Source organism: Bubalus kerabau, chromosome 15 (genome assembly GCF_029407905.1).
Source record: "Bubalus kerabau isolate K-KA32 ecotype Philippines breed swamp buffalo chromosome 15, PCC_UOA_SB_1v2, whole genome shotgun sequence".
Taxonomy (NCBI): Eukaryota; Metazoa; Chordata; class Mammalia; order Artiodactyla; family Bovidae; genus Bubalus; species Bubalus kerabau.
Genome location: NC_073638.1, coordinates 44,400,418 through 44,422,392, shown reverse-complemented (window position 1 = coordinate 44,422,392; position 21,975 = coordinate 44,400,418). Strand labels below are relative to the sequence as shown.

Genomic DNA, 21,975 nt, shown 5'->3' with positions numbered 1-21,975 from the left:
TTCATGACTATCTGCCTTGGTTTATGATGGGGAAGCCTGCTGAAGAAAATCTAACAGTGACTCTCATAATTACTTGAGTATCCCATATCAGCCAACATACTGATTACGCAAGAACTTAAAACATAAGCAAGAAACAAAAACTCACTGGTCCTACGAGGAAGTCCGCAGTTCAAAATGGGAACCAAACTAAGCAAACCATGTAAAGAGCCCCTTAAAAAAGCCAATGCAGGAAACAGGAGTTAAGGTCAATCAGCTTTTAAATGACATTTCCAGTAATATTCAACTGGTTATTGTATGTATAAAACCACTCAGGCTTCAGTATAAAAAAAGTAGCAAACAGAATATAAGAAAGAGCTGTCAGAAACCGAAAATCCTAATTGCAAAAAAAAAATTAACCTGAATAAGGAAGAAAAGAGTAGGTTGAAACAGACATGACTGAGAACCAAATTAATATATTATTAGAAGTTCAAGGTGAAGAATTCTCCTAGGACAAAGATAAATATGACAAAGAAATGGAAATTATGAGAAAAAAGATAAGCTGCACAGAAGACCTATCCAAGATCCAATCTTAGAATTACTACAATTCTACAGTGAGAAGGCAGAGTAGATTAAATGGGACCAATAATCAAAGAAATTATAAGAAAATATTCTTGAGTTGAAAAAAAGTCCCAAGTCTTCAGATGGATAAATGCTAGGTAAAAATATTTTGAAAAATCCATACATTAATACACACACAGTCAGATACATGCTGATGAACTTGTACAAATTCAAACTTTTAAGTATAAAAAGAATACGGAATTCCAGACAGAAAACAGAAACTAGCTAACCAAAAACAGGTTGCCCATTGAGAAAAAGAATAAGACTGGGATTAAGAGTTACCATTTTCAACATCAAATGATAGTAGAGAATGAAGCAATGTTTTCAGACCTATAAGGGAAAAAAATGATCATATAATTTTATATCCATCCAAAAAATTATTTGTATCAAGGTGAAAAATGGTTAAGTCCAGTACTTAGAAAGCACACCCTTCTATTTTGGGGGAGCTGGGGGGAGGGCCTTAAGGAAGTATTCCGACATACAAAAATCAATCAAAAGTTTAAATTAAAGAAAGAAGATACTGTATATAAGAAAGTGGTAAAAGATGAAATCTGTAAGAATTATCAATGTAAAATAATTATTGATAATGTGGTTAGAAATTTAATGATATTGTTAAATACTTAGAAAAGGCTAGTATCTTTAAAAGCTACATAAATCATTTGGAGCTAAAACTCTACATAATTTCAACAAAACCTAAGTAGTAGGTAGAAAATAAATAAGAATAATTTTACCTTATTTGGGAACATGTTATATAATGAAGATTTGCAATTTGGAAGGAAAGAAGTAATTCCATTTTTCATTTCATTGATTACTACTGAGAATGAAATAATTTTTCTTCTGTTTTGTGAGCCAGTTGAATTTTTTTCTTTTGTGCACTGCATAGCTAGGTGGATATCAGTGTTTCCTAAATTAGTTGTAGAACTTTTTATATATTAAAGATATCAGCTTCTTTGCTGATTACCAGTCATATTTGTTACAAATATTTTTCCAATTTAGTGTTGGTTCTGAAAACTTTTCGACCTTGTCTGATCTACAGAAAGTAAAAATTTTATGTACACCATGTAAGTTTTATGTTATACTATCCTCTCCCTTATAATTTCTTGCATTTTTTAATTAGTTTTTTAAATTTTGTGTTAATTGTAGATTCATGTGTAGTTATAAGAAATACAGAAACCCCATGTACTCTCTATCTAGTTTTTTCTAGTGATAACACCTTACAAAACTATACACTATAATGTCACAACCAGGATGTTAATACTGATATAGTCAGTATACAAGAATATTTCTATCACCACAAGAATCCCTTATATTGCCCTTTAATGGCCACACCTACTCCCTCCTGCCCAATTCCCTCCTTAACCTCTGGCAACTACTAGTCTGTTCTCCATTTCTATAATTTTGCCATTTCAATACTATTATATAAATAGAATCACATTACATAATAACCTTTTACAATTAGGATTTTTTTAATTCAACATAATCTGGAAATTCATCCAAACTGCTGCATTTATCAGTAATCCATTCCTTTTTATTGCTACAATCTTTCCCAGCCATCAGAGTCTTTCCAATGAGTTGGGTCTTTGCATCACGTGGCCAAAGTATCAGAGCTTCAGCTTCAGCATCAGTCCTTTCAATGAATATTCAGGATTGATTTCCTTTAGGATTGACTGATTTGATCTCCTTGCAGTCCAAAGTGAAAGTGAAGTCGCTCAGTCGTGTCCAACTCTTTGCGACCCCATGGACTATAGCCTACCAGCTGCTCTGTCCATGGGATTTTCCAGGCAAGAATTCTGGAATGGGTTGCCATTTCCTTCTCCAGGGGATCTTCCCAACCCAGGGATCAAACCTGGGTCTCCCGCACTGCAGGCAGATGCTTTACCATCTGAGCCACCATGGAAGCCCTGCAGTCCAAAGGGACTCACAAAAATCTTCTCCAACACCACAGATCAGAGGCATCAATTCTTTGGTGCTCAGCCCTCTTTACGGTCCAACTTTCACATCTGTATATGACTACTGCAAAAACCATAGCTTTGACTATACAGACTTGTCAGCAAAGAAATGTCTCTGCTTTTTTAATATGCTGTTTAGGTTTGTCATAGCTTTTCTTCCAAGGAGCAAACATCTTTTAATTTCATGCCTGCAGTCACCATCTGCAGAGATTCTAGAGCCCAAGAAGATAAAGTCTGTCACTTTCCACTGTTTTCCCTTCTATTTGCCATAAAGTGATGGGATAGGATGCCATGATCTTAGTTTTTTGAGTGTTGAGTTTCAAGTCAGCTTTTTCACTCTCCTCTTTCACCTTCATCAAGAGTCTCTTTAGTTTCTCTTCACTTTCTGCCATAAGGGTGGTGTTATCTGCATATCTGAGGTTACTGATATTTCTCCTGGCAGTCTTGATTCCAGCTTGTGCTTCATCCAGCATGCCATTTTTCATGATGTACTCTGCATACAAGTTAAATAAGCAGGATGGCAATATATAGCCTCGACATACTCCCTTCCCAATTCTGAACCAATCCATTGTTCCATGTCCAGTTCTAACTGTTACTTCTTGACCTGCATACAAGTTTCTCAAGAGCCACAGGTAAGATGGTCTGGTATTCCCATCTCTTTAAGAATTTTCCAGTTTGTTGTGATCTACACAAAGGCTTTAGTGTAGTCAATGAAGCAGAAGTAGGTGTTTTTCTGGAATTCTCTTGCTTTTTCTATGATCCAGCAGATGTTGGCAATTTGACCTCTGGTTCCCCTCCCTTTTCTAAATCCAGTTTGAACTTCTGGAAGTTCTTTGTTCACATACTGTTGAAGCTAAACTTGAAGGATTTTGAGCATCACGTTGGTAGCATGTGAAATGAATGCAAGTGAGAAAAACACAGTATGTCTACCCATTTATTTATTAATAGATCTTTGATTTTTTTCATCAGTGTTGTATGGTTTTTCAGCATGCAAATCCTGTACATGTTTTGTGAAATTTACACCTAAGTCATTCATTTTTTTTGAATGATTACAAAGTTTTCATTTTGATGCCAGCACGTTCATTCTAGTGTACAGAAATACAACTGATTTCTGTATGTTTATCTACCTTGCTGAACTCATTTATCAGTTTTAGCTTTTAAAATAGATTCCTCAGGGTTTTCCATCAGCCATCATGTAACCTGCAAGCAGGCCTTTTATTTCCTTTCCTTTTCTTCCTGTACTACCTAGAACTTTCAGCACCATGCTGAATAAAAGTGGTCATCCTTGCCTGTTCCCAATCTTCGGGAGAAAGCACTCATTGTTCACCATTAAATGTAACATTAACTGTAGGTTTCATAGATTCTCTTTATCAAGCTGAAGAAATCCCCCTCTAGTCCTAATTTCTGTTTTTATGATGAACAGATCTTGCACTGCTTTTATGCTCAAGAAATTTTTTCCTGCTAAGAGCGAATACCTATTCACAACTATTTTTTTTTTCTAGTTTTTAAGGTTCCTCCCCTCCATCCTTTACTATTTAATATACCTAGGGTTATTCTGATGTTAATATGTACGCTCTTACTTCTGCTCTGGCAATAATGAAGGCATGAGGATTCCCCCGTTAAACAACTAGAAAATCAAATGAAATCTATGAAGAGCCAATTTTCAAACATTACATGACAAAAGTAGTCATGGATCCTGAGAAAAGGGAAGCAGGGCCCAGTGGTCTCACTGAGCTTGGAACACAAAGTCAGGGAGACCGGAGCAGTGAGAATGTATAGGGAAAAATACTGGAAGGAAAGGAGCTTCGCAAACAAAGCTCCAGAGATCTATTGAGGGAACTCCTAATGTTTTTAACTGTGTTCGGATCTGTGCATATATGGGATAAAACTAACCAGGGCCAGGAAAAGAAATGCTAAAAGCATTAGGCCTATAAATTCCTGGAGCTCACACACAGCTGGGAACAGTTCATGTCCTTACCAGCCAAAGTGGAAAGACCTTGTGAAGCATCACGCAGAGTCCAGAGAAAGATGTTGCTTTACTAACAGGGCTAAATTAGCCACAGAATAAAGGTTGCTTTGGACCCACTCTGCTGCTGCTGCTACTGCTGCTAAGTCGCTTCAGTCGTGTCCGACTCTGTGCGACCCCATAGACGGCAGCCTACCAGGCCCCGCCGTCCCTGGGATTCTCCAGGCAAGAACACTGGAGTGGGTTGCCATTTCCTCCTCCAATGCATGAAAGTGAAAAGTGAAAGTGAAGTCGCTCAGTGGTGTCCGACTCTTAGCGACCCCATGGACTGCAGCCTACCAGGCTCCTCCGTCCATGGGATTTTCCAGGCAAGAGTACTGGAGTGGGGTGCAACCTTAAAAACAAGCACTGAAGGATCCAACTGATTTCGGTAAGTTAACTGTGTATTAGAAAGAAGTCCAACACTAAAGTACTAAGACAAAATCTAGCATTCCACAATGTAAAACTCACAATACCCATCATCCAATCAAAATTTACCAGGCATGCATAAAGGGCAGGAAATTAAGACCCATAACAAGGAGAAAATATCAATAACTAGAAAGAGATCTAGAAATGACACAGAAAATAAGATCAGCAGTCAAGTCTGTTAAGAAAGCTGTTATAAATATGTCTCATATGTTCAAGAAGGTAGAAGAAAATATGAATATATGAGAGAGATGAAAGACATAAAAAAACCCAAACAGAACTTCTAGAGATGAAAATACACTATCTGAGATTAAAAACACACTGAATGAGACTAAGAGCAGATTATATACAGGGAAAAAAGACTAATAAAGCTGAAGACATAGGAAAACGATACAAAAATCAAGCATGGTGGAAACAAAAGACTGAAGAGAAAAAAAAAAGAGGCCATATGTGACCTGTGCAACAATATAAAAAAATCTAACAAACATGCAACCAGAGAATCAAGAGAGCACAGAAGCTCAAGGGAACTATCTCATTGATGAAACAATGGCCAAAAATAGATCAAGGATCTAAGCTTCCACCTTGAGAAACTAGAAAAAGAATGTCAAACCCTAAGTAAGCCATAGAAATCAATGAAATAGGAAATAAGAAAAAACCCAAACCACAGTATAGTTCTTGAAAAGATCAATAGTGTTGATAAACCTCTGATCAGTCTAATCAGGAAAAAAAAAATTACACAAAGGCCCAATTACCTATATCAGGAGAAGAATAGGACACATCCTTATAGACCTTATACATGTTAAATAAATAAGGGAATATTATAAATAATTTTATACTAATAAATTTGATGAGAATAAAATATGTAAACTCATTGAAAGATACAATCTATCAAAGTTCACTCAAGAAAAAATAAACTGATACAGTGCAATTCATGTTAAGAAATTAAATTCAGTCATATAAGTCTTGCCACAAAGAAAACTCCAGGCCTAGATGGTATCACTGGAGAAATCTGCCAGACATTTAAGGAACAAATAAGTAATCCTACACAAACTCTTCTTTACAAAAAAAATCAGTATAATTCACTAACTTAAGTCACCAAAACAGAAAAATAATATGATCAGTTCATATGATTAACAAAAAGCATTCATAAAATCTTAACACCCATACATAATGAAAAACTCTCAGCAAAGTAAAACCACAAGGAAGCTTCCTCAACTGAAAAAGAACATCCATGATAAACCAAGAGCTCACATCATATTAATGGAGAATGTGTGAGCACTTTCTACCTAGTATCAGGAAAGCAAGGATGTTTGTTTTCACCACTTCTGTACAATATTGTGCAAGGAAGTTCTAGCCAGTGCAGTAAGCCAAGAAAAAGAAAAGACCTATATAGTAAAAAGAAGTAAAACTGTCTTATATAAATAATTTGAGACTGTCTACATAGCAAGTTTAAAGAAATTGAATCTTAAAAAATCTGAAGAAAAAAAAAGGAAGCTACTTTGTGTTTAAGAAAGTCACAGGATACAAGATCAGAAAACAAAAATAAATTGTGTTTCTACACAGATAGCAATAAGTAATTTAAAAAATTTTAAATATCACTTATGATATCAAAAATATGAACTTTAAGGATAAATTTACAAAACATGTACAAGACCTAAATACTGAAAACTATAAAACATTGCTGAGAAACTAAAGATCTAAATAAATGGAAAGATAAAAATGTTAATGGATTGGAAGATTCAATATTGTTATGATGTCAATTTTTCCAAACTGATCTAAAGAATCAATACAATGCCATCAAAATCCCATCAGGCTTTTTTTTTGTAGAAAGTAACATAGAGCCCCTTGATGAAAGTGAAAGAGGAGAGTGAAAAAGTTGGCTTAAAGCTCAACATTGAGAAAACAAAGATCATGGCATCTGGTCCCATCACTTCATGGCAAATAGATGGAGAAACAGTGGAAACAGTGGCTGACTTTATTTTTTTGGGCTCCAAAATCACTGCAGATGGTGACTGCAGCCATGAAGTTAAAAGACACTTACTCCTTGGAAGAAAAGTTATGACCAACCTAGACAGCACATTAAAAAGCAGAGACATTACTTTGTCAACAAAGGTCCGTCTAGTCAAGGCTATGGTTTTTCCCAGTAGTCATGTATGGATGTAAGAGTAGGACTATAAAGAAAGCTGAGTGCAGAAGAATTGATGCTTTTGAAGTGTGGTATTGGAGAAGACTCTTGAGAGTCCCTTGGATTGCAAGGAGATCCAACCAGACAATCTTAAAGGAAATCAGTCCTGAATATTCATTGGAAGGACTGATGTTGAAGCTGAAACTCCAATACTTTGGCCACCTGATGCAAAGAGGTGACTCATTGGAAAAGACCCTGATACTGAGAAAGACTGAAAGCGGGAGGAGAAGGGGATGACAAAGGATGAGATGGCTGGATGGCATCACTGACTCGATGGACATGAGTTTGGGTAAACTCCAGGAGTTGGTGATGGACAGGGAGGCCTGGCGTGCTGCAGTCCATGGGGTCACAAAGAATCAGACACAACTGAGCGACTGAACTGAACATACTGATTTTAAATTTATATGAAAATGTGAAGGGCCCAGAATTACAAAAATGATTTTGGAAAAAACAGCTGAAGAACTTGCCTTACCAGATTTCAAGACAATATAAAGACATTGTGATATCAGTATAAGTATACACACAAAGATCAATGAAACAGAACAGAAAACCCAGAATATACCCACCTATACGTGGTTAAATGATTTTTCCATTTTCCAAAAGGGAAGGGTTGGTTGATTTCCAACCAACACACCAAGATAATTAAATATAACAAAATAAACTGGAACAATAGAATATCAATATGGAAAAATATTAACCTCATCCTGATACTGCACACCATATATAAAAACTAAAAAACAGATCACAGGCCTAAATGTAAGAGCTAAAACCATACAATTCTAGAAGAAGGCAGAAGACTTAGGTAACTTTGAGTACAGGAAAGATTTCTTAAAAGCTCACAAAGAAAGTGAATCATAAAAGAGAAAATGATAAACTGCACTTCATCAAAATGAAAAAAAAAAAAAAAAAAAACTTCTGGTCTTTGAAAGATGCCACTAAGGAAATTAAAAGGCAAATCACAAATCAAGAGAAAATATTTGCAAAATTCGTAACTGACAACTTATATCCAGAATATAGAAGAAACTCTTGCAACTCAATACGAATATGACCAACTCAAGAAAGTGGCACACAATGTGAACGAACACTTCACCAAAGACACACAGATGACAAATAAGTACGTGAAAGATGTTCACCACCACCAGTTGCCAGGGAAATTCACACCACAGTCACAAGCTAGACACCACTACACACTCAGTAGAATAGCTAAAATTAAAAAGACTGATGATGCCAAGTGATACCGAGGATGTGGAGTGACTGCAATTCTCATACACTGCAAATTGGGAAAGCAAAATTTTAGAATAATTTTAGAATAATCAACCTACTTTCCAAAGTTGAACACACACTTATAAAACCCAAAAATCTCATTCTTAGAGATATACCAAAATAAATACAAATATATGTTCCAATAAAAATGTGTATGCAAAAGTTCACAGCAGCTTGATTCATAATAGCTCAAAGTTGGCAGCCCAAAAGTTCCTAAACTGGCGAATGGAGAAACAAACTCTACCCAGACAACAGAACACTACTCTGCAGTTAGAAGAAAGAACTGCTAATACACTCAACACATGAAGCTCAGAAGCATTACACTAAATCAATGAAGCCAGAATACAAAAGAACATGTGCAGTATGACCCGTTTATACAGAAAAGGTAAAGCTAGAGGGACAGAAAGCAGTTCAGCTGTTGCCAGGGCAGAAGGGGATTAGCAGCAAAGGGAATGGTAACTTTCTGCGATGATGGAAGTATCATGACTATTTCATGACTGTGACATGATTATACAACTCTATGTATCTGTCAAAACTTATCCAACCATACACTTAAAATTGATGAACTGTGTATATCTTATAACTCAGTAATAAAGCTGATTTTAAAAATTCTGTTGGTCTCTTTTCTGGGCTGATGGTTAACAAAGAAATAAGAAAACACTGTTTACCTTCCCAGTCTTCCATATAAGGGGCCTCCTCAGCTTCTTTCTCTGGAGTGGATCTATCAATGAATTTTCCTTCTTTCATGACCCTGGTGATTTCTCGGAGCTGATGTAGCAATCGTTTTTCTTGGTCAGAAGTCACAGTCTGTGCTCTGCTTAAAAACAGCAGACAATCCAGCTAGTTAGTAGCAAATACTCCTAGGCAATGAACATAAACATTACTATGATCTGTCTGGACTCTAGAATAGGAAGTTCAATAGCAACAGATAATTACTCTAGGAGTTGATTCTGGAACTGCATAGATGGGAACCAGAGATGTTAGTTCAATGTTTTGATTTTATAAATGGGAAAACTAGGGCCCAGAACAGAGCAAGTGATTGTCCGAGGTCCCAGAATGATTTAATGTCAGTTCTGGGACAAGACTCCAGAAGTCTCAGCCTTCAGATTCTTTCACAGTACACCTCACTGCCCCAATTCCCTATCCTCAAGCAGTTTCACCATTACTTACATTACTCCATTTACTACAAGCCACTTTTCTCTGCAGTAATGTCATCAAAAGAAAATGTGCTGGACCACTTGCCTCAATGAGGGAAAAATACGCTACTAGGCTGACTAGACAAACCTTTGTTGGCAAAGTAATGTCTCTGCTTTTCAGTATGCTATCTAGGTTGGTCATAACTTTCCTTCCAAGGAGTAAGCGTCGTTTAATTTCATGGCTGCAGTCACCATCTGCAGTGATTTTGGAGCCCAGAAAAATAAAGTCTGACACTGTTTCCACTGTTTCCCCATCTATTTCCCATGAAGTGGTGGGACCGGATGCCATGATCTTCGTTTTCTGAATGTTGAGCTTTAAGCCAACTTTTTCACTCTCCTCTTTCACTTTCATCAAGAGGCTCTTGAGTTCCTCTTCACTTTCTGCCATAAGGGTGGTGTCATCTGCATATCTGAGGTTATTGATATTTCTCCTGGCAATCTTGATTCCAGTTTGTGTTTCTTCCAGTCTAGCATTTCTCATGATGTACTCTGCATATAAGTTAAATAAACAGGGTGACAATATACAGCCTTAACGAACTCCTTTTCCTATTTGGAACCAGTCTGTTGTTCCATGTCCAGTTCTAACTGTTGCTTCCTAACCTGCATACAAATTTCTCAAGAAGAAGATCAGGTGGTCTGGTATTCCCATCTCTTGAAGAATTGTCCACAGTTTATTGTGATCCACACAGTCAAAGGCTTTGGCATAGTCAATAAAGCAGAAATAGATGTTTTTCTGGAACTCTCTTGCTTTTTCTTTGATCCAGCAGATGTTGGCAATTTGATCTGTGGTTCCTCTGCCTTTTCTAAAACCAGCTTGAACATCAGGAAGTTCATGGTTCACACATTGCTGAAGCCTGGCTTGGAGAATTTTGAGCATTACTTTACTAGCGTGTGAGATGAGTGCAATTGTGCGGTAGTTTGAGCATTCTTTGGCATTGCCTTTCTTTGGGATTGGAATGAAAACTGACCTTTTCCAGTTCTGTGGCCACTGCTGAGTTTTCCAAATTTGCTGGCATATTGAGTGCAGCACTTTCACACTATCATCTTTCAGGATTTGGAACAGCTCAACTGGAATTCCATCACCTCCACTAGCTTTGTTCGTAGTGATGCTTTCTAAGGCCCACTTGACTTCACATTCCAGGATGTCTGGCTCTAGGTCAGTGATCACACCATCGTGATTATCTGGGTCATGAAGATCTTTTTTGTACAGTTCTTCTGGGTATTCTTGCCATCTCTTCTTAATATCTTCTGCTTCTGTTAGGTCCATACCATTTCTGTCCTTTATCGAGCTCATCTTTGCATGAAATGTTCCTTTGGTATCTCTGATTTTCCTGAAGAGATCCCTAGTCTTTCCCATTCTGTTGTTTTCCTCTATTTCTTTGCATTGATCGCTGAAGAAGCCTTTCTTATCTCTTCTTGCTATTCTTTGGAACTCTGCATTCAGATGTTTATATCTTTCCTTTTCTCCTTTGCTTTTCACTTCTCTTCTTTTCACAGCTATTTGTAAGGCCTCCCCAGACAGCCATTTTGCTTTTTTGCATTTCTTTTCTATGGGAATGGTCTTGATCCCTGTCTCCTGTACAATGTCAGACTTTATTTTTCTGGGCTCCAAAATCACTGCAGATGGTGACTGCAGCCATGAAATTAAAAGACGCTTACTCCTTGGAAGGAAAGTTATGACCAACCTAGATAGCATATTCAAAAGCAGAGACATTACTTTGCCAACAAACGCTCGTCTAGTCAAGGCTATGGTTTTTCCTGTGGTCATGTATGGATGTGAGAGTTGGACTGTGAAGAAGGCTGAGCGCCGAAGAATTGATGCTTTTGAACTGTGGTGTTGGAGAAGACTCTTGAGAGTCCCTTGGACTGCAAGGAGATCCAACCAGTCCATTCTGAAGGAGATCAGCCCTGGGATTTCTTTGGAAGGAATGATGCTCAAGCTGAAACTCCAGTACTTTGGCCACCTCATGCGAAGAGTTGACTCATTGGAAAAGACTCTGATGCTGGGAGGGATTGGGGGCAGGAGGAGAAGGGGATGACAGAGGATGAGATGGCTGGATGGCATCACTGACTCGATGGACTTGAGTCTCAGTGAACTCCAGGAGTTGGTGATGGACAGGGAGGCCTGGTATGCTGCGATTCATGGGGTCGCAAAGAGTCGGACACGAATGAGCAACTGATCTGATCTGATCTGAGGCTAACCCTAGAATTGCCAGACTGAACCTACTTGTGCAGAAATAAAGACATACCCTAAAATGTCAGAGTTGGATCATTCTGACAAATTATCTAGACCAAAGGAATTGGGGAAACTGAGGCCCATGGAGAAGAAATTATATATTTATTCACACTGTTAGTTAATGTCAGCACTCTACTTAAAACTAGTCTCCTAAGTTGTAATAACATTCGGTGCAATTCTTGAAGCACAGTGCTCAAGTTCCACAGTTCAGAAAACCTGTATGTGACCCCCTCATTCAGCTGTGTTGGCTCTGGGGAAATGCCTGCATGAGTAAGATGAGGCTCAAGGATAACATGTGACTACTTGAGAGGGAAGCGCTGCATCATATCGACAGGCAGGCAAGGCCCCACTCAGAAGACTGAGAATTGTCTGCTTTGGGACCAGTTTTATCTACTGGCAGGACTTAACAGAGGCTACTTATTCTCCTCTTAAAACCCCAAAGCACTCAAAAGTCAATATAACAGCCATGAAGAGGAAAGAAATGATATATTCTGTACCAGCCTCATGGAGGTGTCATCAATCTTTCCCAGTCCCGAGCCTACGTTTCTTTTTACATTTAACCTACATTATGTTACCCTTAATGACTAACAGGGAAGAAGAAAAAACTGCTTGTCCTGTCAACATTAAGATGTTAACTGAGGAAAATGTAGGTGCAACATTTTTACAAATCTCAGTGGGAGGAAAATAAAAACCCCAGGAGCTCCACTTTTTCTACAATAAATGGTCTCAAAGCCATGAACTGAGGACAGCCTGTCTGTTCTACATGGATGTGAACAGCTGCTTTATACTTTCCATCAGCAGAGGAGACCTGACTCACCTTAACTACGCATCTATTCCATAACCCCTAACTCTTATTGTTATGACAACTCATTTTGTGGGAGGCTTCTGGGGCAGCTGGGTCACCCTTAGCTCAAAGAGCCTACGTGATTATCATGACACGTTGCACATGTACTTCTCTGGACTGTACTTAGTACATTCTGATTTTTACTGAATACAACAATCTTGACTTTGTTTTCTAATTCACGGAAAATCAGAGCCCTTAATTTAAAGGGATATGGGTAGGCTAAGAAAAGCAGAAACAGAAGAGAGAAGCTTGCTTAGAGATTTCCAAACTAAAGTGTCCTCAAATGTACTCAGTGTCTGCATCACGCATTAGGCAATTAATCATGGTCCACTTTACATCTTCTGAATTTACTGCAATAAGCACTTTCACGGATTCCTCATTGTCTCACTTTGGTTTGATAATCCTGGATGTCAGAGATAAGTTCACTACAGTACAGGCACACTGCCATGAGCGTTTTAAGTGCTCAATAAATGTGTTCGCTTGACTGGTCCCCACTTCCTCACCATCCATTTTCTTTTACCTCCCTGAAATCTGGCTGCCACTCCATCATTTTACCAAACCTTGTGAAAATCAATGACCACTTTTTGTCCCTTTTGTCACACAGCACACAGGACCTTATTTCCCCAACCAGGGATCAAACCTGTACTCACTGCAATGGAAGCATGGAGTCCTAACCCCTGAACCACTAAGGAATTCTCCAATGACCACTTTACTCTTAAGTCCAAAAGTCTTTTTATCACATTTCATTCTTCTTGACTTCTCTGTACTACAGCCCATCTTCTCCTTGAAATGTCCTCCTCCTACAACATGGTTTTCCTGAAGGCTCAATCCTAGGGCTCCTGTTTATCCACTCCTATAGACATGTCCTCAGGAAGCAGACCCAATTCACAGACTAAACCATCACCTCTACATACATGATGCTCAGCCTCTACCTCTAATCTTGACTTCTCACACAAAGGCCAGTCTCATAACTCCAGTTACCTCCTGGGCATTTCTACTTGGAGGCCTTGTCACTATACTAAAGTTAATCTTAAATTCACCCTTCAAAACCATGTCCTGGTGGCCCAGGATCATTAGCAACTGCATGAACAGGTAAGCTAGGTGAGGTTGGGTATGGCTGATTCCAAGACATTAGAAAAATAAAAGGTCAAGTTGGGAGATAACTCAGACTTTTGAATGTTTCAAAACTCCGAGGAGTCATCGAGTTTTGAATTCAAGAGTTAAACACAGAATGAAACAGTTTCTTACAACATCACTCAAATGAGAAAAGAAATCAGACCAGCAGAAGACTGCTGGCAATGGCCACATGACATAACATGCTTCAAGGATTTGGTAATCTCATCTTTTCCCCCTCATACTCCCAGCCAAATGGACACTTCCAAACTTGAGTCCTTTGTTCTGACCACAATACCCCAATTTACTATTGCTGCTATATTTCATACATGGATGTTCTGTTTATTTTTTTTCTTTTCAAACATATCATTTTGTATTGGGGTAGAGAAGGTGATGGCACCCCACTCCAGTACTCTTGCCTGGAAAATCCCATGGACGGAGGAGCCTGGTAGGCTGCAGTCCATGGGATCGTGAAGTCAGATATGACTGAGCGACTTCACTTTCACTTTTCACTTTCTTGCATTGAAGAAGGAAATGGCAACCCACTCCAGTGTTCTTGCCTGGAGAATCCCAGGGACGGGGGAGCCTGGTGGGCTGCCGTCTATGGGGTCGCACAGAGTCGGACACGACTGAAGCAACTTAGCAACTTAGCAGCAGAGCCGATTAACAATGTTGTGATAGTTTCAGGTGGACAGTGAAGGGACTCAGCCATCCATATACAATACACGGATGCTCTGATGTTTCTTCAACCATACTCAAAGCTGAACTCATGACTCATATCGCAAAGCCTTATCTTCATTCTTCTGTGCTTTATTTTGGTTGATGCTATAATATTCCTACCAGTTTGGGCTGTATTCTGGATTATCTGGGAGGACACAATGCATTTATGAAGGTCCTTAAAAGTAGAAGGGGAAGGCAGAAGAAGCTAAAGTCTCAACTCACTGTTGCTGGCTGTGAAAAGTAAAGAGTTCATGAGCCAAGGAATATGGGCAGCTTCTAAAATCTGGAAAAGGCGAGGAAAGATTTTACCCCAGAACCTCTAGAATGCAGGGAAAAGTCTGGCTAACACCTTGATTTTAGCCCAATGTAGGACTTCTAACATATAGAACTATAAGATAACCATGTGTGTTGTTTTAAGGCATTAAGGTCAGGATAATTCATTACAGCAGCCACAGAAAACTAATACACACTCCTAGAGCACACCTCTTCTCTCTGAGATGCAGTGCCTTACAGAGAAAATAATACTTGCAACTGACAACCATAGAGGGTTGTACAAATCAAAATAGGTACCAAAAATATTCTAATTGTTGCTGAAAATGCCTGCTTTAAAGTACTTTCTTTACATCCACCTCATTCATTCTTTTAACATGTACAGACACTGTCAAATGTGCCAGCATTAGGAATGCAAGTCTGAATAATGAAAATTCCCTATTCTCAAGAAGGTTATAAGGCATTAGGGAAGCCAGAAAAGTTAACAAAAGATTAGGAAGTAACACGATGCTTACAATATCCAGTAAACATAGGTGGCCTGGGAGCATATAGGAGGAACACCTAACCAAGTTGTGGGTCCAGGGAAAGGCTCTCAGAGGAAATGATGACTAAGTTGAGACCTCTAAGACAACTAAGAAATAAAATAAGTGTCTGTGGGGAGGGGGTTGGGGCAACAAAGGCAAACAAAGGAAAAAAGTATATGCAAAGTCCTAGAAGCAAAAATGCATAGGTACTTCAGAGGAAAACCACGTACTCAGTGTGGCTGGATCATAGACATGGAGAAAGAGTAATGGGGAAAGATAAAGCAACTGAGGTATGCAGAGCCCAGACTATGTAAGTCATGTAAAACATTCTACTTTTAATCAAAAGCAACAGGGACCTAATGAAGGGCTGAAAGATGTAATCCACTGGTTTGGAAAGCAGAAAGTGAAGGGAGGCAAATTAGAAGAAAAGAAACCACATGAGTTAGTTCTGACCTATGTCAAAAGTAAAGGCATTCTCAGGACTTCCCTGACAGTCCAAAGACTCCATAATCTCAATACAGAGGACCCAGGTTCAATACCTGGTCAGGGAACTAAGATCTTACATACCACACAACATGGACCAAAAAAAAAAAAAAAAAATTAAAAGACACCAATTTCTTTACGGAAAAAAAGTTAAGGCATTCTCCATTCGCTCACTCATTCTTCCATTTCAACTAATACTTTTCTAAAGCCTACCGCTGTCCTGTGCTAGGCACCAGGAATAAGAAGGATTCCTGCCCTGGGAGAGTTTAGAATGTTTTACAAGGAGACACTTATTAACCAGGAAGAAATGACAGGACAGGTAATTAATGAGATATGAGAAGTGAAGAAAAGATGAATCTAAGATGACATTTAATTTCTCTTTGGGGCAACTAAGTAGCTGGTGGAGCTGTTTGCTGAGATGGGGAACATTACAGGTAGAATAGGCTCATCTGTGGGTAGATGATGAGCTCTGTTTTGGATGTTCATTCACTCAAAGGACATTTACTGTCTGATGAGGAAAAGAGCAGATATCTATGTGACATGTCCTATAGAACTCTGAGTACAAAGATCAGGAAAGGAAGAGAAGGATGTCAACAGGGAACGGGTAGGATTTACTCTTCTACCATGATAAGTACAAATGCTCACCTCAAAAGTGACTATATACTCTTTCAATGGCAAGTATTTACTTAGCACCTACTATGTGAACGCAGTGAACAGGCAAGAGACTAAGCCTGTCCTCGCAGAGTTTATATCCCAACGATGCCTGCCAGAAACATGCAGTCCCACATACATATACAACACGCCTGCCAAGTGTCTGCTGCCAGAGGCTGCACCTCATGTCTCCTCTCGGGGCACTCCCTGCTTCTAGGAAAATAATTACAGCTGAACATGCTGCTCCAGGAAGGAAATTTTGCTGATCACAAGGACAGAAATAAGGACACCTCAGTTCTGGTTCCGAGATCCTTTGCTTAGTCTTTGTGTCCCAGGACTAGAGAGTTTGCTTAATATCAGACATAACATGGCGCAATACCAACCTTCTAGGAGGCCTAATGATTTTAAAATGTGTGCAGACTTATATTGCTCACAGGTGAAAGCTGTCTGAAAAGTTTTCCCATATTTTGATTCTTTCATAAGCTCTAAATAAAGTATTAGAAGTGGCATATATTGGGAATTTTAAGTAAAATCTTACAGTTACGGAGTGATATTATATAAAAGGACTTGGAAGGCTGCAAATGAACATGTCTTCTTTGTCTTCAATCCTCTCCTTGACCCCCAGAAGCCTGGCAATGTGACAAAATCTTGATCTGATAGAAAAAATACTGGGTTATTTGGGCTCTTCTAATAACCCTAGAAGCACAGACTTAAAAGAACAAATGCTACAGAAACTAAGGTTAAAGGATTTAAATATAAAAAGGACAAGAATATAAAACATGTGGCTACCTAGCCCTTGCAATTTTGAAGGTGTAAGACCCATAGGGCCTACCCGTAAGGATAAAAGGTTTTAGATTAAGGCGTTTCAGAGAGAAAGTCACCTCCTGTGGACTGGAAAATGAGATGTGGGAAAGGGAGACACAAGCTATGCTCTCGTGAGTGAAAGGAGAGCTGATCCCTGGTTCCTGACAGGTACTGTGGAAATATCTATTTTACACAACCGCTGCCATGAGGCAGTGCAATCCAAGTGTCCTCAGAAAGTCCCCACTCCAGCATCTGACAAGGAGGAAATAATCTGAGCTAGGGCCTGTTGCCCCAGAAACAGTGATCATGGCACAACTTCATATGCAACGGTGATGGCATGGTGGTGGAGGAGACACACAACTCCTCTGCTTTTGCACATGAAATGTGGAGACGCAATGCTGGCTGGCACAAGGAGGACAGACAGTAGTTAGGAGTCACAGTACCGCACCCCTAGCCTGGACAATGGGACAGATGGGATGCATGGTAGCACTATTTGATCTGAGATAAGGGAGTCTGAACAGCAGTGAATAATAGTGAGAAAATATCTTCACGTAGTTTTTTATCCCAAGGCTGAGTGACTGGGTCTCCCAGGTGGGAGGCCCTGCCCACAGATACTCACTGATAGTTTTCTGACCTTTAGGTGTTGCCTAGGGCTTCAAACTGGAGAAGGCACTGGCGACCCACTCCAGTACTCTTGCCTGGAAAATCCCATGGACAGAGGAGCCTGGTAGGCTGCAGTCCATGGGGTCGGTCGCTGAGTTGGACACTACTGAGCAACTTCACTTTCACTTCTCACTTTCATGCACTGGAGAAGGAAATGGCAACCCACTCCAGTGTTCTTGCATGGAGAATCCCAGGGATGGGGGAGCCTGGTGGGCTGCCGTCTATGGGGTCGTGCAGAGTCGGACATGACTGAAGCGACTCAGCAGCAGCAGCAGGGCTTCAAACAGACCAGGCCAGGGTATGATATTTTCTGAGGCACAAGGGTCTATAAAAGTCTGGTACTTGCCCACCCAGACTGAGTGGTATAGGGGAAGGGCAGAAAAGGCCAGAAACATATAGTTGCACAAACTAGTCACATTCATACGAAACATTGAAACAGATAATGTACGTATTTAGCTTACAGCTTGGTTCTTAGTAACTGCTAATAACACCAAATAGTATTACTCACTCACACAGATATACTCATGTATAGATATGTACACCTACCTCAACTGCTTTGGAGAAGGCCAGATGGTCACTGTGCTTTCTGGACCAAAAGAAGGTCAAGGGTGCTGGGCCCAGCTAGGCAGGGATCACTCTTAAAAAGGTCACTTCAGCAGCAATGTAGACATTGCAGGGAAAAGCCAAACCAAGGGATGATAATTTGAGGATGTTTACTTTTTTCATATCCAGCCAAAGATGGGCAAGGCAGGAGCCAGAAAGCAGGGAAAAGAGTACGGGGCACTAACAGCACCATGGATGGCAAACAGAAGGGGCCAAAGTAGAGCAGTTTTCTGAGGCGAAGACTCTGCACTGAGCCCGAGTCTACAGGAGGGACCTCTCAAGACATCCTCCTGCATGGGACCTCCTGCATGCCACTCACCCCAGTTCCCACCCCATCCTTGTCAGAAGGCCTAGCATGAACCGAATCCCTCTGTCCTCAATTTCGCATTCCGGCTTCTCCTCTCTCGCCTTTCTATACCCACGTTTTCTTAGTGGGTATAGAACTTCCACTGGCCCCCAAAGCCACCATTTCAGGTCCTCAGCCAGCCTTGTAGCAAGAGGAGTGTGTCTGCACCATGGGGCATCCTAAAGGGCTAGTTTGGCTCCTGACACCTACTTCACACACTCAGTTCTGTTCTGGCACAGTCAACAAAAAGCAAATGCCTACTCTGAGCATACCTAGGCTCCTCCATTTTGTCTCACACAGAAAGCACACTATTTAATAGCTTTCTTGTTTTACTTAAGATAATGCCATTTTTAGACAGCTAGGAAATGACTTCCTTAAAACCCATTTTACCTTGTGGCATCCACTCACAAATTTACTCACGCTCACACAACGTTGCACAACATAGAACATATACTCTTGAAAATGACACTTGAAAGTGTGAAAATGGAAATGTTAAATGAAAAATAATATGCAAATGACTAATATAACAATAATATAAAGTGAAATCAAGTGGGCCAGAAATCAGAAAAATAAAATTTTGAATTAACTCTCTAAATGGGCAACAGTCTGATCCCTGTTATGTGAAAACATACCTCTCACCATTAGGCCCCACTCTGTTGATTAATTTTTCCATGGCTTCCTCTGTTTCCTTCAGTTTTTCTTGCAGTTGAACAAGCTCAAAATTGGCTGAAAAATAAGCATCAATCTGAGAACCATCATATACAACCCCTTAAGCTCTTTTCTGAAACACAGCGGGCTGTGACATTCTACAATAATCCAGGCTGGTCCTGAGACTCAGAGAAGAGCCTGACAGTCTCTGCACCTAATCCAATCAAGACACAAAGGGTACTGAAGTCTAGGTACCAAGATCTAAAGGATACACGTTGAGAAACTGATGAATAAATCAGCCTCCCTTACACACAGAAATACAGCAGGACCAGCCAAAGAAACACCTACAAGTGAAAAACACAGCCCTACACAGTCAGCCAAGAAGAAATGAAGGTAAATATCATCTTTCTAATTCAAATAATACTTGAGGATGAAGTACCAAATCTGGTAAAGGTCTTCAGAAAAGGTACTGAAGCCTTGAAATGAGCACTGTTTCATCTGTACCTAAGATCTGAAAACATATGGAAGATAACAGTTTAATTCTTCAAAAGAAAAAGACTTGAACTAGGGTTGACATGTTCCTGCCCCAGGTTTTCCACTTCAGTCATCTGTGCTTGAACTGTGTAACCTTGCCCTCTTCTCAAAAAAGGTCAGAAAGGAGCACATCTACTGAAACTAATGCTAAGGTCCTAAAAGGAGAACAAAAAAGTAAATCACTCAATCAGTACATGAAATAAACTTTAAAGCAATAGGAAAATAAAATGTTGTTCATTATGTAGATAATCTAGACATTCTGTTTCATATCTGAGTGTCATCCTACACAGATATATTTAGAGGGTCACTATAAAATGTAACATTTCAAGTGCTTTTTAGTACTTTTATAACATATTTTTCTGCATCCAATCTGTGCCATGTAAATGCTTGGGTTATTTTTATTTTGTGTATGATTCAAAATTGAAGTGTAAAAAGTTGATACAACTGCTACTACATCATAAGACAGCTGCTCTTAGGAATTCATTTTATTTACTTCTTTCTGTTTTAAATGTATTATGTGACATTATGAATTTGTTACTCTTTAGCTCACATATCTTTTTAAAAAATTTTATGATGTGTTTACCATCACTTTTGGTTAGACACTATCTCAATTAAGAATACAGCAAGGATTGCAGTCACTTAAATCTGAATATTTAAGATTTCAGGATGCAGAAGCCACTGGGATATCTATTTTCATAGTGACTCCAGAGTAAATTCAAACAGCAACTATGGCTGAGGTCAGATGCTTCAGTAGCGCAGCCTTTCTTCATTTTGATGATGTCTTTCTTTTAAAAAACCTCTGATGAGGCTTCATTATCCACAGGATAGTTTGGCCTCCAAGGCCTTCAACAATACAGCTTAACTGACCTACTCTTCATGCCTGCTTTCACACAGCTGCCCTGTTTCAGGCTGTGTCTTACTCAAGTTCCCTATCAGGCCTCCTCCACAGCTAGACACGATTTCCCAGAAGGCTTTCACCAACTCCCTTTTTTCTAGGCAATAAACTTTTCACTAGTTGTATCTTCCTAACATTCATCCTAGACTATAAATTCTGAGTGAAGAGTCATGCCATATACATTTCATTTTTCCAGAGAGCATAGAATATGCTAGTTGGTCCATAAATATTTGATGATCATGTTTCAAGAGTCAGTTTAATACTCTATCCCTAGATCTAATAACTGACTTTGGCAACTAACTTGATCTCACTGCCTCAGTTTTCCTGTATGTGAAATAAAGAGATTTGCTGCCAATATTCTGAAGTCTGGAAATGAGAAGAAACCCATTCTAAGTGTAAAATATTAATTTGTAATATATGTTAACAAAAAATGAACTGACAGTTCTGTACTTTTCATAACTGTCTGTCCCTTAAAAGCCCAATATCAACATGGAAACTTTTGAGAATTCCCAGTGTGTGTGTGTTAGCTGCTCAGTCGTATCCAACTCTTTGCAACCCCATGGACTACAGCCCATCTGTGGAATTCTCCAGGCAAGAATACTGGAGTGGGTTGCCATTTCCTCCTCTAGGGGATCTTCCTGACCCAGGGATTGAACCTGGGTCTCCCCCATTGCAGGCAGATTCTTTACCATCTGAGCCACCAGGGAAGCCAGCTAAGGTAAAAACAGCATCAGATTAAACTGGGACAACTTTTGAGAAATGCTTTTAAGGCATATCCACAGACTGTCACTCTGGCTGCTTTACAGCTGTCTGACTCAATGAAACTTATGAAATACTGAAAGGGCACTCACTAATTTTCCTGTGGGTGTTTCCAGGTGTGGCAGTAGAGCACTTCCGATCCTCTGCAGTACTTTTCCCCCTTGAGAGCTGAGAAGTGAAGGAGGTACAGCACATCAACAGCAGCTCAGAACCTCAAAGTCACGGAACCCCTCATATTAAATGAAAAAAAAACAAAAAGGT

The 21,975-nt window shown here is 39.5% G+C and overlaps 1 protein-coding gene across 4 annotated transcripts in view; it reads right to left on the bottom strand.

Moving 5' to 3' along the window:
• Positions 1-21,975, bottom strand: part of RIC3 (RIC3 acetylcholine receptor chaperone) — a 60,229-nt gene that overhangs the window by 4,074 nt on the left and 34,180 nt on the right. For 3 of the 4 annotated variants that reach the window (XR_008703039.1, XM_055548735.1, XM_055548733.1), the window contains exons 3-5: positions 21,807-21,882; positions 19,511-19,604; positions 9,094-9,242 (exon numbers count right to left, since the gene is read on the bottom strand). Coding sequence is in view for 3 of the 4 variants with exons in the window: in XM_055548735.1 (XP_055404710.1) it covers positions 9,094-9,242; positions 19,511-19,604; positions 21,807-21,882 (319 nt within the window). In the remaining variant the exon portion in view is untranslated. The remainder of the gene's footprint in view (positions 1-9,093; positions 9,243-19,510; positions 19,605-21,806; positions 21,883-21,975) is intronic. The other variant, XM_055548734.1, reaches the window with a different exon arrangement.